Below are 17,012 nucleotides of genomic sequence, written 5' to 3'. Positions count from 1 at the left end.
TACTGTACGTGTATAGCATACAGCAGGAGTGCTCGCCACCATTGTGCTAAGTAGTTATGGTGCTCAGATAGACTGAGTAAGCTTGCAAGCTGTTGCTGTGAGTTTGAGGCCAGCTTGGGGTACAGAGTAACATCCTGTTTCAAAATAACAAAACAGAAAACAAAACAACCCAACAATACAATTTTAGTTGGAGGACCAGGAAGCAGACGTCTGAGATACTCTTGAATCTCAGGAGGCCTGACACTTGGAGTCCCGGGCATCAGACCCCAAGTACTAGGACTGTAAGCATTCGTTACCAGGTAGCTTGTTTTTGGACTACAGGTTTGGATTGTTTGTTTTTGAGACAGTATTTCGGATCCTTTTGCCGGCCTCTCCCAAGTACTAGGATTATAGGCACATGGCACTGTATGTGGCGAACACTGCAATTTTTATGGCCACACTTGGACTGTTAAAATTGTTTGGGTCTAGTAATTTGGAAGTAGTATATAAATTATGGCTTTTAGATTTATGATAAAGTTACAATAATCTGAAATACTAGTGGCTTATCTTTTTAAAGATATTGTTAAAAAACAAATGTGACAGTTGTTTTTCTTTTTTTCTTTTTTCTTTTTAAAGCAAAAAAAGCTAATATAATGTTCATGTTGCTGGCTCTAATGGGACTTTGAACACAGGGTCAGGGTGAGGAGCCTGCCTAGTAAAGATTAATGTTCAAGAATATGGATATATCACAGATTCCTACCATAAAGTTAAATTGTAGCTTAGAAGACTTGTGCTAGAACTGGGCACAGAAATAGTAAGATTAGTCATTTCTGCTGTGTGGCATTTGAGTAATTATAGCTTTTAAAGCATTGCGTGATAAAGGGGGGAGAGTTTGATAGCAGCACTGACTTCAAGTTTTCTTTTTAAGTTAGGGTTAATTCAGTTTGCTTCTTTATCTTTGGGAGTTTGACAGACTGAGAATCTTGTAAGTCTGTCACTAGTGGCTCTAAGGGCCTCTTAGGGCCCAATTCCTTACTTAGTGAGACAACACTATTTTAATGTGGCAGTGAACACAGGTGAGCATTATGTGCAGAACATGAGAGCTGATGTGCAGGTGGAGAGACCACTCCAGTGATGACTCATGAATGAGTGAGCCTGTCAGGGGTCACTGTGTGGCAGTGGAAGCAAGCATCCCTGGAGAAACAGGATGCAGGTCCTGGAGGGTTGGGGACTGACCAGTCTCCAAACTGGGAAATGGGCTTGGAGCAATTTCCTTTCCAGAGGAGTAGGGCAGGGGCAGTATTCAGGAAAGCCAGTTCTCATAAGGAAGTGGAAGGAAGGTTCAGTGGTTTACCCCGAGCTGACATTCCAGCAGCAGAGGAGATGCTGGCAGGTGAGTGTGGGTAGCCAAACACAGCTGAGCAAGAGTGGAATCTGAGCAGAGGTCCGGGGTGTGTGGTCCAGCTTTTCTGTGGAGGCAAAAAGGAAATGTCAGTGCTGTGCTCTCTGCCTCCTACCTGTTCTTGTCTTTTGCAACCAGGGCCCTCTTTTGTTCTGTCACGGTTTTGAGGCATCCTTTCTGACTCCACCTTTCTTTGGCTGGGATCACAGACATGTATGACCACTTCAGATTTACACCAAGGGCTTTTCTGTACTCTTGTTACTGTTACTTTCTTGGGTCTGGCCCCAGGACTCCCTGGTGAGTGTCCTGAGCTGTTGAGTAGAGTGTTGAGCTATGTCCACCTAGCATAATCCAGTTAGCCTGTGTCTACACTGCTAACCCTAACTGGAGAAAGTCACATGGCTGCATTAAGGGTCACTATGTTTCACCTTGACCCTCGGGCGGGCACTTGCCTTAGGAGCCCCCCATCTCCCACCCACACCTCCCATGTCAGCTCCTATCATTGCTCTCTCTCTCCCTTTTCCCCTAAATATAACCTTCTCTGCCCCATCTTTACAATGGGACAGCTCCCTTGCTTAGCACTGTCTTAGTTCCTTTCTTCCGTATTCTGCCTTTTGCAGGTTGTCTGTTCTTGACTGCCCTCAGCCTGTTTTGCTGCATGGTCCATCATGCCTGAGGCTTTGCTTTCCAAGGTTACCTTGTTGTCGACTCTGAAGGTTTCTGCTTATTTTCACATTTTCCCCCATCAGAGAGAATATAGATTAAGAAAAATTGAGAAAGAACTCCCAAGAGTGGGAGGGGCTCCCAGGTGAAAATGCCCCTTCTCACTTCTTACCCAAGCCCTGTCTTTGTTGTCTTTTGTTGTTGTTTTTCCCAAAGACTCCCTTTTTTTGTGCCATCTCTTAGGTAGTGGTGGTCATTGGGATTCTGTTCTGTGCTCCTTTCTCTTTGGTGACCCTTCTCTCAGGGCTGCTATGGATTAACAGTGTTTTGCTCTAGATCTCTTGAGTTAAAGAAGTTCTGAACAGTACCTCCAACTGTATCTGTCTTATAGCTGAAAGTTATGTACTCAGGTACCCTCAGCCTTCATTGTCTCCTTTGAGTTCCCTACACCAGCAGCCCACTTTTGACTTCCTGCATTCTTTCATATAGATAGCTGATCCACAGCATCATGGGAGCATTTCCCATTTTGCACCTTCCCTAGAAATACGTTGTCTGCAGTTTCCCACCCTGCTCTCAGTTGGAGATCTATACTCCAAAGGGAGGGAGTCTTTAAAACACAAATTTAAATTATATCACTCTGTAGGTCTTTGAGTTGTTTCACACTTTTCAAGATCAAGGGCAGACTCCTACCTGTCATTTCTCAACCCTGCCAGTACTGCCGCCTTGTTTCTAATAACTTCTTCTATTTTAGCTCTCAACAAAAGTAGTACTTTCCCTCTTACTTGTGCCCAATTTTCCCTGGAGCTCAGCTTCTCTGATCAAACTTAAGTCTGGGGAATGTAGCTGTTCTGTGTTTCCACGCACTACTTGACATATGGCCCAGGCTGGCTTCCAGGCACTAGGAATGCAGATCTGTGCCTTCATGCGTCCAAGTTCCCTGCCTCCCTCCTAGGGCACTTTTTTGAAGCTGCAGGTAACCGACTGCTTTTTATTGTCTCTGAATGTGCTACAGATTTGTTGAGAACAAGTGCCTGTGTCTGCCCTGTGTCCTGTAGTGTTCCTACTATCCAGTATAATGTATAACATGCCATGAGTAATGAATGTATTTATTATAGGAGCTCACAGATAATTAAACAGTAAAATGTACTTGAGATATTGATTATAGACTTGTTGAAACTTGAGATGAAAGAGGTCAACCTGTTCCTCACCCACGATGCAGCTGGAGCAGTGTGCATAGTGACAGCCATAACTAAAGCATCTAGGCAAAATGGATAAAACACTTGATCATACCGAAGTATTAAGACAGAATAAGGATCTAGCTTTACTATTGCTAGGCTTAACCAAGTCCCATTTAAACAATGTCCTAGATTTAACAAAAGTGGGTACTGTATAGTGAATATTTGTATATAGGTTTCAAACATGGTGCCTGTTGCCAGTGCCAGCATATGAAATCCAAACCATGTTACAGGCCCATGCCGACTGTATAGTCTCAGTCACTGGTTCTTTCTAGTCATTAAAAATTGATTTATAGGTATGTGGACATGCATACCACAGTGCACAGATGGAAGGAGAGGTAGGTTCTCTCCTTCTACCATGTAGATCCTAGGAATAAGACTTGGGTAGACAGGCTTGCCAGGAAGTGCCTTTACCTACTGACCAGCTCACCAACTTTTAAACTTGCCAGTGTTCTCTTTTCTCATGTACTTCCTTTTCTGTCTGTCTTTTTATAAATTTTTCTCTCATCCAATACATCCCTGACCTCCATTCTTTCCAGTCCCAGCTTCTCTTCCAGATCCACTGCTCATTCGTTTTCCTTTGGAGAAATGTGGGCTTCCCAAGGATATCAACTGAACACAGCATAACAAATTACTGTAGGATTAGACACCAACCCCCATATTAGGGCTGGGAGAAGCCCCCCAGTAGGAGGAAAAGGGTCCCAAGGGCAGACAAGAGTCAGACACACCCCAGCTCCCACTGTTAGGAGTCCCACAGAAACACCAAGCTAACAGCCATAATATATTTGCAGATGACATAGTGTAACACATGCAGTCTTTGGGCCCCCATAAGCCCAGTGTGGTTAATTCTGTAGGTCTCCTCCTGTAGTTAATTCTTCTGGTGTCCTTGACCCCTCTGGCTCCTACAATCCTTCCCCAAGTTTAGCATGAAGGGATCTGATGCAGATCTCCAACTTGGGTTCTCTCTGCACCTAATGTTTGGCTGTGAGTCTCTCCATCTGCTTGCATGTGCTCCCATCAGCTACCAGAGGAAGTTTCTCTTATCCCAGCACTTGGGAGGCAGAGGCAGGCGGATTTCTGAGTTTGAGGCCAGCCTGGTCTACAGAGTGAGTTCCAGGACAGCCAGAGCTACACAGAGAAACCCTGTCTCGAAAAACCAAAAAAAAAAAAAAAAGATTATTGGGCTAGGTACTGATCAATGAGTATAGCAGAATATCATTAGGAGTCATTTTATTGATTTTTTTTCTATCCTAGGTTTATAGAAGAGAAGTAGGTAAAAATAACATTAAACAATAAGCACTAACAACATCAAACTGGAGCTTTCTTTACTGTATACATTTTTATAATAGTATGTATTATACCTTACATGTTGGGTGTATCTGTTCCCAAGTTCATGTTAGCACTGTAGTGTCCATTGATGACTGCTGTAATATTTAACTTATGTGGATCTTTTCCTCTTGGAGAGAATTCTCCAAGATGGGTTTGCAGGACTAGAGGATGCAAGCACTGTAAAGTTTGGATTTGGGGCTCCTTCCTGTGTTTCCCCATAAGGGTTCTGTGAAGAGGTTGATGGGAGTGAAAATCCAGGACTGACAGTGGTGCTTGCAGATGTACTGGAGTGAGTGACAAGAGGGAGGGTGACCTGTCTGTAAAGTCCACCTTGCCTTGGTCTCATCTGTATAAAGTTTCATTAAAAATTTTAAGTATAGGTGACTTTTTGGGGGGGTTAAGATGGGGAGTTTCAAGACAGGGTTTCTCTGTGTAGCCCTGGTTGTCCCAGAACTCACTGTAGACCAGGCTGGCCTCTAATTTAGAGATCCACTTACCTCCACCTCAAGTGCTAAGATCAAAAGCGTGCACCATCACCACCCGGCTTGCCAGCAGCATATTTAAATGCAAACATCTCTTAAAGAATAAATGAAACTGTGTGTTAACTGCAGCTGTGTTAATCTGTAGGAATAAATTGTGTGTGTGTGAACAATTTTAGGGGTCTATTCCCCCCTTCCATTGTATTCCTGGGGACTGAACTCAGGCTGTCTAGCTTGTAGGATAAATGCTTTTACCACTGAACTTTGCTGCTGGCCAGCTAAAATTGTATATTTAAGAGCTGGAGATGTAGCTGAATTATTTTAACGTATACATGGGTTGCTTTTAGAGCATGTATTTTGATTTGATGTTGTGCCATTAACCTTTTTGTCAGCTCTATGACTTTAGAAGCGTTTTATTGTACCATGTAATGAATAGTTTATGGAGAGGCCTGTGAAAACGTCCTCTGTGTCTGTGTCGCAGAGCATTGAAGAGGTTTATGTTTCTAGCACTCGTGCCTTGTTCATGTCTAATGAGAGTTGTCAGCAGTGTGCAGCTTATGTTCCAGTCACGCAAATCCCAAAGCTCCTTCTGCCTCTCTCGTCTTTGCTTTTATATGGATTTGGGGATCAGACTTTTCCAGATTGTCCCTCGTTGAGAAGGAAAACATGTTAAGTCTCTCACACAGCATATTGGTATAAATATAGTATTAATTTGGTTACTTTTATTCTGTGTATGTCTTTGCAGAATTTTGATTTAGAATCTTGTTCTATGAGGATAAGCAGTAGACTCCATTGACCTCTAGGTGGTTATGCAGGTCATTAAAAGTGGACTAGGGTTGAATGCAAAAAGCACCACAGAACAAAATATGAGTGACACACACACACAGTTTATGTATAAATATATTTAGATAGATAGCTACCCAAAGTATTTAGTTTTGTTCAAAGGAGCAGAAGTATAGAATAAAAGACTTTTGAGTCTCTTGAAAGTACAGCTACATGCCTTGTCCATATATTATATTTTTTGAAAAGATACTGGTTTTATTTTTAATTATATGCATGGGTATGGGTGTGCATATATGAGTTTGGGTTCCTGTGGAGGCCAGAGGAAAGTGTCAGATTTCTTGGAGCTGGAGTTGCAGGCTGTTGTGAGTTGCCTGGTGTGGGTGCTGGGAACTGAACTTGAGCTCTGGGAGGAGCTGAGCGTGCTCTTACATTGACTGGTGAGCTGCTCTCCAACCCTTTCTGTTTCTTTTTTAGCCAGTTTGTTTTCAAATGGCAGAGTGTGGGGAGATGGCTCAGCAATTAAAGCACTTACCATCCGAGTGTGAAGAATGGGGCTCAGAAACCCATGTAAATGCCAGGTGGGCATGTCAGGCTGCCTGTAATCCCAGCCTGGAGGTGGAGACAAGCTGGCTAGTAGGACTGGCCACATCAATAAGCTCAGAATTGATCCTGCCTGAGAGAATATAGTTAAAAAGGGATGAAAGATGATTCCTACCCGTACATGTACACTACAACACACACACACACACACACACACACACACACACACACGAAAAGTGGAAAAGGGGAAGAAAACAAAATAACAAGAGTTGTGTCTGCCCCTGCTTATTTGACATGATACCAGTTTTGCTGTGACTAACATGCTTTAAACCTAGGTGGGTAATTTGTCAGTGAGCTGTCCCTGTCTAAAGAGATCAAACGGTTTTGTTTCTTTTCTCCCCATCTCTCTCAGGTCATTTGGATCCAGGATTCCTGGCAAGTGACAAGACATCTGTTGGCAGTGCACCACTTAACGAAGAAATTAATATCGCCTCTTCAGATAGCGAAGTGGAGATTGTGGGTGTTCAGGAGCATGCAAGGTGGGCTAGTAACTGCTATCCTGGTAATTTAAATTGTGATCTTATTGAAGTCAGAAAAAGAAGTGATTAAAAAATGGTACAGCTCATAGTCTGGCTGCAGCTTTCTTTGGGTTAATAAATGCTTTTTGTTAACCCAAGTTTAAGAATGGGGGACTTTTGGGATAGCATTGGAAATGTCATTGAGGAAAATATGTAATAAAATATATTAAAAAAAAAGAATTTATCTCATATGGTTGCATATATAGAACATATTATTCGGGGCTAGAGAATTGGCTCAGTAATTAAGAGCACTTCTTGCTCTTGTAGAGATCCAGAGTTCTATTTGCAGCACCTATGTGGCTGCACACTGTTAATAACTCCAGTACCAGGAAAACAATGCCTTCTTTTGACCTAAGCAGGCACCAGACACACACAACACACAGGTAAAAACATCTATACACATAAAATAATAAAATAAATCTAAAACAAACAAAAAGAACACGTCAGTCATGGGTGTGTGTAAACTACAGTTGATTAATCCCCTCCTTTTAAACAAATGTCTAGGTACCATGCTTTGCTCTTAAGAAAGAAGTGTCTGTGTGCTGTTGTGCCCCTCATTCCTGGTAGGGTTTTGTTTGTTTGCTTTTAGTTTTGTTGTGTCTTTTATTTTACCTTGAAATATATTAAGAGCAAACAACTGGGGGGCATGCATCTGACACCATATCTCTTGCTGCTTGAGAATAAAAAAATATCTGAAACATTGTATAGTGTTAAGGAAGGTAATTTTTGTGAAGTTTGGTGTTCTTTAAGGTAGGAGGTAGCAAACTGTGATTGACAGGCCAAATCTGGCCTGCCACAGCCTATTGTATGTATTGAGAGCTAAGAGGAGTTTTACATTTTTGTTTTTTAAGGTTTTATTATTTGTAGTTATGTAGAGGGTGGGTGTATTTGTATGTGACTGGAAGCCAGAAGTATCTGGTTCCTTGGAGCTGGAGGCAGAGTTACAAGGTGTGGGCTGCTGAAAGGATGCTTGGATTTGAGCTCAGACTCTCTAGGAGACCACTGTGTGCTCTGTTGAGCTGCACCATCTTTAGTCCTTTTACAGTTCAAAATAATTGGGCAGGAATGATATCTTATGACATGTTAAAGAACTTTAAGAAATTCATAAAATGATCCTAGTGGAGTTATTGTTAGTTCATTTTGCCTGTAACGTGTGGCTGCTTTTGCCCTGCAGCCACAGAGGTGAGTATTTGAGCAGACTGTATTTGGTCTTTGGCAGAAAAGAGAGTTGCCTTTTTTTGTCTTCTTTTTGAGACAGTAGGTCATTATGGCTGTCCTTGGCCTAGAATTTACAGAGATCCATCTGCCTCTGCCTCCAAAGCCATGGAGTTAAGGGTATGTGCCAGCCACATCAGCTTTCAGACGCCTCCTTAGATGTTTGGTTGTGAGGCTGGGGCTGCATCCTAGCTGTAGGGAGCTTGCTCTCAGCATGGACTTCTGTTTGCTTTATTTCTGTTTTTTAAATAGTTGTTTGTAGTCCTCTCAGGTGTATTTTTCTTGTCTTAATACACTTATATAAATAAAACCCAAGAATTTACACTTTATATCTGTGTATTCCATCTATCAAAACCAGTATTTCTTCCCAAAGGTCTAAGTTGTGTGTGTGTGTTTTAATAAAGCACATAACAGTGACCATCTTTGTTTAAGAACACCCAACTCTTCGTTCTAATTTTGTTCTTTTGTTAGTATGTTAATGAAATATTTGCCGGTATTTTCTGTATAGCTCATGTCAAGACTGAAGTGTAAGTAGGAGTGTAGACTGCAGTGACACTCAGGCGTGTCTCAACCGAGCTATCTAGTAAGGCTTCATCATACTTCCAATGAACGCTGAGAAGGCTGACTAAACTCAGAGGAGCAGCTCGGCCTCTGTGGACATTAGTGATGGCCTGGGTGTCACCAGCCAGTCCTCTCTGCAGAAGCATGCTGCTGGACTTCCTTTCTCACTTCTGTCTTTATAGTTGCTTTCCTTGTTTGAGGGAGATGAGCTTTCTACTTTTATCTCTGTCATTTCTTTTCATGACTTAATAAAAAATGTTTACTCATAAATTCTCTTATGTTTTTCCTCTTTTCTTGTTAATCTGATTTTCCCATTAGATTAAGAAGAAAGAACTACTGATTTTTCTCTCTCCCCTTTATTTTACATGCTTTTGCCATAGGTTTATTTCTTACATTATTTCTTAAAAGACACTATTCCTTTTAAATCCTGTGTTAGGGCCTCTCTTTCTTCCTTCCTTCCTTCCTTCCTTCCTTCCTTCCTTCCTTCCTTCCTGTTTTTGGGAGTACAGGTTTCCCACTATGATGCACTGTTGGCAGATGATGTAGTTCTTGTCTTCTGCGTCTGTGCTGATTCTCTGACCCTGTACGTCTCCCAGTTTTATCGTTCCTTCACCTAGAAATGGTATGTGCCTTTCTTTTTAGTTTCTTTGTTTAATTTTTCTTTCATTGTGAAATTTTTAGCTTCCTTTAAGTTTTTTAAAAAGATGTATTCATTTTTTAATGTGTGCTTTACCTGCATGTGTGTATGCGTACACATTCGTGTTTAGTACCTGCAGAGGTCAGAAGGCATCAGCTCCCCTGGAGTTGGAGTTATGGATGGTTGTAAATCACCATTTGGTACTGGCAACTGAATCCAGGTCCTCTGCAAGAGCAACAAGTGCTCTCAACTGCGGAGCCATCTCTCTCTCCAGCTCCTGGCCCTACAACCAATATTTTGGTGTCTGTGATTGATTTTATCATTAAAACATTTAATTTAGATTCCAGTGCTTCCCTATCCCTAGCTCATTTGTGTACAGATACTGTCTGCTGTACCCTTCTGAACTTCAGTATTTGGTCTAGGTGAGTGATTCTCCACCTTCTAGTGCTGAAACCTTTTAATGTGAGTTTTCCTTGCTACTTCATAGCTAACTTTGCTACTGCTACGAATCATAATGTAAACATCTGATGCAGATGGTCCTGTAGTCTTAGGGCAACCCCTGTGAAAGGGTCATTCATTTACCCCTCACAGGATTCACAGCGCACAGGCGGAGAACTACGGCTGTCTCAGTCAGGGGTTCTATTCCTGCACAAACCATCATGGCCAAGAAGCCAGCTGGGGAGGAAAGGGTTTATTCAGCTTACACTTCCATGCTGCTGTTCATCACCAAAGGAAGTCAGGACTGGAACTCAAGCAGGTCAGGAAGCAGGAGCTGATGCAGAGGCCATGGAAGGATGTTCCTTACTGGCTTGCTTCCCCTGGCTTGCTTAGCTTGCTCTCTTAGAGAACCCAAGACTACCAGCCCAGGGATGGCACCACCCACAAGGGGCCTTTCCCCCTTGATCACTAATTGAGAAAATGCCTTACAGCTGGATCTCATGGAGGCATTTCCTCAAGGGAGGCTCCTTTCTCTGTGATAACTCCAGCTGTGTCAAGTTGACTCACAAAACCAGCCAGTATAGCTGATCTGGATTGTCATCTAGTTTTGTACCCATTTTGTGCTAGTTCTTGAACCAAGTCATGTGACTTAGATTACATTTTGGCTATTGTTACTTTCAAGGTCCTTTTCTTACACATCCTGATCCATTGATCTGAATTGGGGTGAGAAACTGCTTTGAAACTTCTGCTGGATACAATAGAATACAGACTTTGTAGATTTTGCTGGAGACTTTAAAGGAAATCCTATTTCATTTTGGGATCCAGGATTGAAGTGAATAGTCTTCACATGACTTGACTGTTCTACCTTTCTAGAAGTAGTTTCTGCAGCAGTTTCTGCAGGAGCTGCTGGGTGAGCCTCACTTCTGCACTGGATTAAAACTCTGAGAAGCCCAGTAGGCTTCCCAGGTCAGAGTTGCTCCTTTGCCTACCTGAATGTCATCAAGACATTTTTTTTTACAGGCCTTTCTTGGGTTGCAATTATGAAGTATTAATAGGCTTCTGGTAAAATGATTACTCAGAGAAAGGCTCTAGGTGTTTGGCTACCCTACATCTTTTTGTTCTAATTTTATTTGCATTCATAGATATTTTGTTTGGATTTAGTTGCCCCTCCCCTTCCCCTTTGCTTTTGTTATTCTACACAGTCCTGGGTTTCCTGAGAAAATCAAACTTGGTCCTTGAGTTGTTCTCTGTGGAGTTGTGTTTCTGTTGGGTGCCATTCTTCCTGTTTGACTTTTGTGCTTAATGATGTGTCTTTTAAATGAGGTTGCTTTTCTTTTCTTGCTCACTAAGATCCCTCTTCTTTTTTTCTTTTTAAATCAGGAATTCTATCTGTCCATCCATCCGTCCATCTATCTACATACCTACCTTCCTACCTAATTTGTTTATTATGTGATTTTGAGCCAGGCTTTCAGTTTGTAGCTGGCCTTGGATGATATGGAACTTGCTATGTAGGCCAGGCTGGCATGGAAACCACACTGGACCTTGCCGTGTGCATTTTATGTGACCACAGATTAGAAAGTATCTTCTCTGAACTAAAAATGGTGGAGTGCTTTGTTTATGGTGAACTTGGGACATTCCACAGTATGTTCTGTGCTTGTACGATGGCGACTTTGGGTCTCTTGGTAGACATTTCAGCCTTCATGCCAATGGTTTTCTTTGCTTTCGCTCTTTTCTGCCTTCCCTTCCCCCAGCCCCACTGATGGTTTTCCTGGGTGGGTTACTGCCTATACTGCTGCTTTGGGGTATGGAACTGTGTTGAAGGCTCTTCAATAGCCTCTTCAGAGACTCTTGTGAATAAGACTCCGAACATTTTAGATATTAATGCTTTAATATTCACCAAGTGAATTGACAGAACCTTCTTTGGGGGGGAGGTTAAGACATTGTTTCATGGAACCAATTGTTAACATCAGTACTAAAAAAGAGCAGGGAAGGAAACTAGCATGTCCCTGAACCCACAGGATGAGCTTTGTTGCAGTGCGGTGCCATCAGGCTCTGTAAAGGAGACATGATGGCTCTTTACATTTATTTTCTTAGAGACAAATTAGAGAATATACCTTCAGCGATTAGTCGGCAGACCTGTTCTTTTTTTTTTTTAAATAATTTATTTATTTATTACATGTGAGTATACTGTAGCTGTCTTCAGACACTCCAGAAGAGGGCGCCAGATCTCATTACGGATGGTTGTGAGCCACCATGTGGTTGCTGGGATTTGAACTCAGGACCTTTGGAAGAGCAGTCAGTGCTCTTAACCGCTGAGCCATCTCTCCAGCCCGGCAAACCTGTTCTTTCTGTAATATGGAAAGACTGAAGCTCTCCCCTGTTGGCTCCAGCAAATAAGGAATAAGAAATCCTATCAGATTTTATTGTTTATATTTTTTTTTGTAGAATTTTGACAAATGAGGTCTGAAGATTTTTTTAATTTTAGAATTATTAGGCATGGTGCTATATACTCATAATAACCAGTACTTGAGAGCTGAGGCATATGAATAGTCAGTCAGAGATTAGCCTGCACTACAAAGTGAGACCATGTCAAAATAGAATCAAAAGCTTCTACAAAACACACCTCTGGGTTATATGATCCTGTGTAGACTGTGTGCAGCCTGTGTCTGCACTGGAATTGGACTGGACCAATTTAAAACTCAGCCAACTATGCTCCCTACCCCATGCCTTTCATAATACAGAAAAGTATATTGATTAATTCATGAAAATTGTTTTTTATTTTAATGCCTCAAAATTTTGAGCCTTAATGACAGCTCTATGGAGCTTATAAAAACCATTGCAGTCTTACTACATGAAAAATTACCTCATAGAAAGTTTTTATCCCTGTTGTTATTCATTATAAATTACTTCTCTAGTGTACACTAGTTTACACTGTAGTTGAAATGTTTCTTCAACACCAGCCTGCTTCCTGTACTATACAACAAGTTCTTGGGCTGGGGAGGTGGCTCTGTTGGTAAAGTGTGACACACAGCATGTGGACCTGCTTTCTGACCCCCAGCAGCTGTGTCAACCCAGTGCTGGCTGATCCCTAACGCTCCCTGGCCAGCCAGTCCCACTGGATTAAAAGACTGTGTCTCAGGGGCAGGAGGGTGAAGTAGAGAAGCAGTCAAGGAAGACTGCTGAAGTTGTCTGCTGGCCTGCATGTGTGCACGTGCCCACATGAACATACATTAACCCCGCCCTCCATCTCTTCACTGTAAGGAAGAAAAAAACCTCACTGTGTTTCATTCATTAACTGGCTGCACAAGTCCTAATGTACACTGTAATTTTTGCAGGCTGTTCATATTTAAGTAGCCAGCATACATACAGGTGAGAGCACAGACAGGCATCCTCCTGTGACTGCGCTTGAGGTCTGGAATTCCCAGACCAGTCCTGCTGTGCTTGTGACCCTCACTTCCAACAACTCCTAGTCACCAGTGGCCTTGGAGGGCATGTTAGCATCTTCTCATTTTAAAAGGTGCCTCAGCTTGAATCTTTTAGAATATGTTGGGGGGGGGGTGCAGGAATACAGGTGCCATCAGAGGTCACGGGTGTCAGATCCCTTGGAGCTGGAGTTAAACTTGTAAGCCGCCCAAGGCGGGTGCTGGGAACTTGTAAGCCTTTCTCTGTAAGAGAAATAAGTCCTCTTCGCCTGCGCCCCCCTGCCCCCCCCTCCCCGCCCCAGTCTTAAGGGTTAATTTATTCTATTTTGTGGTGGCTGGTTTGTTGTGTAGAATTGATCATCCAAAACTTGCCTTCTGGAAACTGGTTTGTTTCACTTTTGACTTTGAAATTTCTCAAGAGCAGAAAGGCACATTTCAATGGGACTGTTTATGGTGGCTCTATTTGGGAACTAGCCTTCTGGCTATAACTGTCTCAGGGAAAGCTTTGGACCAGAGAGTTTTAAATTCTGAAAACAGACCCAGGTGGTCAGGGCTTGATCTCATCCATTCTTCTTTTAGGTGCTCCAGTGTCCTAACTGTCCCTTATCACATAAGGTGACTGGAGTTGCTTGTCCATGCACAGCCGTGACTGTTTAAGTAGTTAGATTCGTGTTCTCCGTGGCTTTCCCTGTGCACTCATCAGAAGTGAATGCAGGCTTCAAGCCTTTCATTATCACACCCTGCTCCTAAACCAAACACTTTGCTAGAATCTGTCTGGATGTTTAACAGATCCTCCTGGGACTAGGCAGCATCCTCTGGATCAAAAGAGTCGTGTTTCAGTTGTCACTGGGGGACAGCGAGCCTGAATGGAGATGCGATTTTCTGTAGTTCTGTACTTACGCTCCATTTTATCCTCTTCTATAACATACAGACTAGGTTCGAGCCCTTTAAACCACTGCCCATGATTCCTCAGGGAGAGTAGCAATGGACCCTTACACCCCTTAGTTCAGACGTTCTGGGAATCCTGCCAAAGGTTATGTTCACTCTCTTGGTGGCTACTTAGTCCCTGAATTCTTACTGATGTTCTAGTTGGTTAATGAGTTTTTGAAGTTTTAGAGAACATCATATTTTCAGATGGTTCATTTTACTTACACTCCTGTACACTGATGTGAAGTAAATTTGCCTCAACGTTCCTTGACCAGACAATTAAAATATTGTGACCAAGGTAAATCCTGTCACCTGCCTTAAGCCCGTTTCCATCTGTTAAAAAAATGTTATTCCACCTCATAGGGGTTTTTATTTTTTTTTGATTGTTCAGTGAGGTGATATTTATAAAACTGCTTAGGAAAGTTAGTAGTTACTTTGTTTCTAGTCATCAAAAACAGGGTTTGTAAATATTGGCAGGACACCCTTAACCTAAACTCCTCTACATCCCAGTTTTCCACTTTACACTTAGTCTGTATTTCCTTAATGGTTGTAGGACTTGAGATCAGACATTGTGCTCTACGGTCCTTATTTTAATAGTTTGACTAGCTATCCTTGGTGTATATTGTGGCTTCTGGCTTTAGTAGCTACTTGGCTCATTTCTGAACAGATGTTGTATCTCTGATACTATGAGAAATGTGGGTTCTGAGCCAGGTGTGGTAGCCCATGCCTGTAATTCCAGCATTCAGGAGGATGAGGTAGAAAAATTAGTGTGACTTCAGGGCCAGCTTATGGTACATAGTCAGTTTAGGACTATTTAGGATATGGAGCAAAACCTTGTCCAAAAGAAGAAAACAACCAACCCAACCAACCCAAACCCAGACAAAAAGCCTGCGTTCTACCGTTTCTACCGTATGCCTTGGCCACAGCGACTCTGCTCCTCCATGCTTCTCTTGGTTGTTGGCAAGCTAACCTTTGGAGGAATTTTGGGAGGTGTATGGTTTAAACGCAAGGGGTCCCCCCCATCATCATTATTATGTATATGATATGTGGTGATGGTTGAACTCTAGTTGTTGACTGTCAGAATGCATGCTGTTTGTCATCTCACACAGGAGTTACATGGGACATTCAATAATTTCTGGTGTGGGGTTAGAACTCCAGTCTTCTGCCTTTCTCTTATTTGAGTCAAGACTTCTCTTGTGCTTCCTCTGGGGAGGCTCTGGTTTTATCATTTGGCTAGAATATAAATTCATGATGCTAGTGTTTCTGGAGTGAATTAGTTTTCCTAGTGAACTCGTATGACTGATCAGCAGAGTGTTTCTCCCTCTAGTATGCTGGAGACGGAGGGCTCAGCCTGGCTCCTTTCACTGAGCCACAGTGTGAGACACATAGATCTTTTTATGCAAGGTGCAGTTTCCACACAGTCTTAGAAATACAACCTGTGAAATGGCGTTATTCTCACTTTTTAAAATATGGTTATTTGTGTTACAGAACTGTTTTATAGGCAGATTTTACCCAATTTTCTTGTTGTCTCAACTAAGATTGTTCATTCTGTTGAGAATTTCTTATTTTCCTACCATAGGAATCCCAGAGATTTAAGTGAGCCCAGAGAAAAGTCATCTTCCGTGTTGTCAGTAACTGACTGGAGCACAGCTCACCGACTTGAGCAAGCCCTCAGTCTTTTAAAAACTAAACTGAGAGGGAGGGGTGGGAGGGAGGAGACAGGCATGTAGAGAGGAGAGAGAAAGGCACTGATGGGCATCATGAACTTGTATAATAGAACTGGTAAAGTGTTGATCAGTACAACTAATGTCATTGTCATGGTAAAATTAACTGGACCTCACTCTTCCCACAATTGCAGGTGTGCTCACCCCCGAGGAGGCGTGATCCAGAGTGTCTCTTCCTGGAAGCATGGCTCTGGCCCGCAGTATGTAGGCTCCCGGCCAGCACAGTCATGGACTGCTGTGACCCCGCAGCAGACGTGGGCTTCGCCAGCAGAGGTCGTCGACCTTACCTTGGATGAGGATAGCAGACGCAAATACCTACTGTAATGCAGTGTCAATGTCCCTCTGCACTGTTCCTTCCAGCGCCTCTCTGTGACATGGAAGTTCATTTCCTAGCTTCAGCTTCCGAAGCTGTGTGTGGCATTTGTGGGATGGAAATTCATGGTAACTCCCCCCTTTTATTAAAATAATTCACTTAGGAAAATAACTTAGCACAGAAAAATAATTTTTTCTTTTCATCAACAAGAATATGAGAATGGTGGATTTTATTAGACAGCTTCATTTTGCTTGGTGACCTACCTTAAAGTCACTCTCCATTTAGAATAATATTTTGCTTACTAGGCAAAATGGATTTCAGGTTTTGAGTCTTATATTTATTTTTCTGTATAATGAAATTAATATCTAGCTGTGACCACTCTCTGTCTGCGTCACTGTCACTCCTGGTCTTGGGCATTTGCACACTTATCAGTCAGGACCTCATTGGCACCTGGTAGGGCATGTGCATTTAGAAAACCCTTCCTTAGATGTGGAAGACAGAAGTATTATAAAATATATTTTTCCTTTAGCTTGCTTCTTCTGCCTTCTTTCCTGACACAGCTCTTTGTCTGTTTGTCATAACACAAATATTTGAAATGCCCCCTTTTACTTCCAAATATTATTAAGGGGACTCAGTTGGTCTCCTTGTTGCAATAATTCACAATTCTTTGAGAATTTCTGGATATCTAAGGAGTGCAATGAGAGATTAATGGGAAATCTGTATCTCTCAACTTTTTCCTCCTGGTTTATTCAAACAGTAAGCAGACCTAGAAACTGTTCCTGGAGTA

General features: G+C 42.3%; 1 protein-coding gene across 4 annotated transcripts in view; it reads left to right on the top strand.

Moving 5' to 3' along the window:
- Window positions 1-16,731, top strand: part of C18H18orf25 (chromosome 18 C18orf25 homolog) — an 84,864-nt gene extending 68,133 nt beyond the window's left edge. For all 4 annotated transcript variants that reach the window (XM_029471787.1, XM_029471786.1, XM_021150819.2 and 1 more), the window contains 2 exons: window positions 6,823-6,949; window positions 16,047-16,731. In XM_029471787.1, the coding sequence (XP_029327647.1) occupies window positions 6,823-6,949; window positions 16,047-16,236 (317 nt within the window). In that variant the 3' untranslated portion in view covers window positions 16,237-16,731. The remainder of the gene's footprint in view (window positions 1-6,822; window positions 6,950-16,046) is intronic.
- Window positions 16,732-17,012: the final 281 nt, after the last annotated feature.

Source organism: Mus caroli, chromosome 18 (genome assembly GCF_900094665.2).
Source record: "Mus caroli chromosome 18, CAROLI_EIJ_v1.1, whole genome shotgun sequence".
In the NCBI taxonomy this organism is placed as follows: domain Eukaryota; kingdom Metazoa; phylum Chordata; class Mammalia; order Rodentia; family Muridae; genus Mus; species Mus caroli.
The sequence above is the reverse complement of the archived record's forward strand: the minus strand, read 5'-3'. Positions and strand labels throughout refer to the sequence as shown.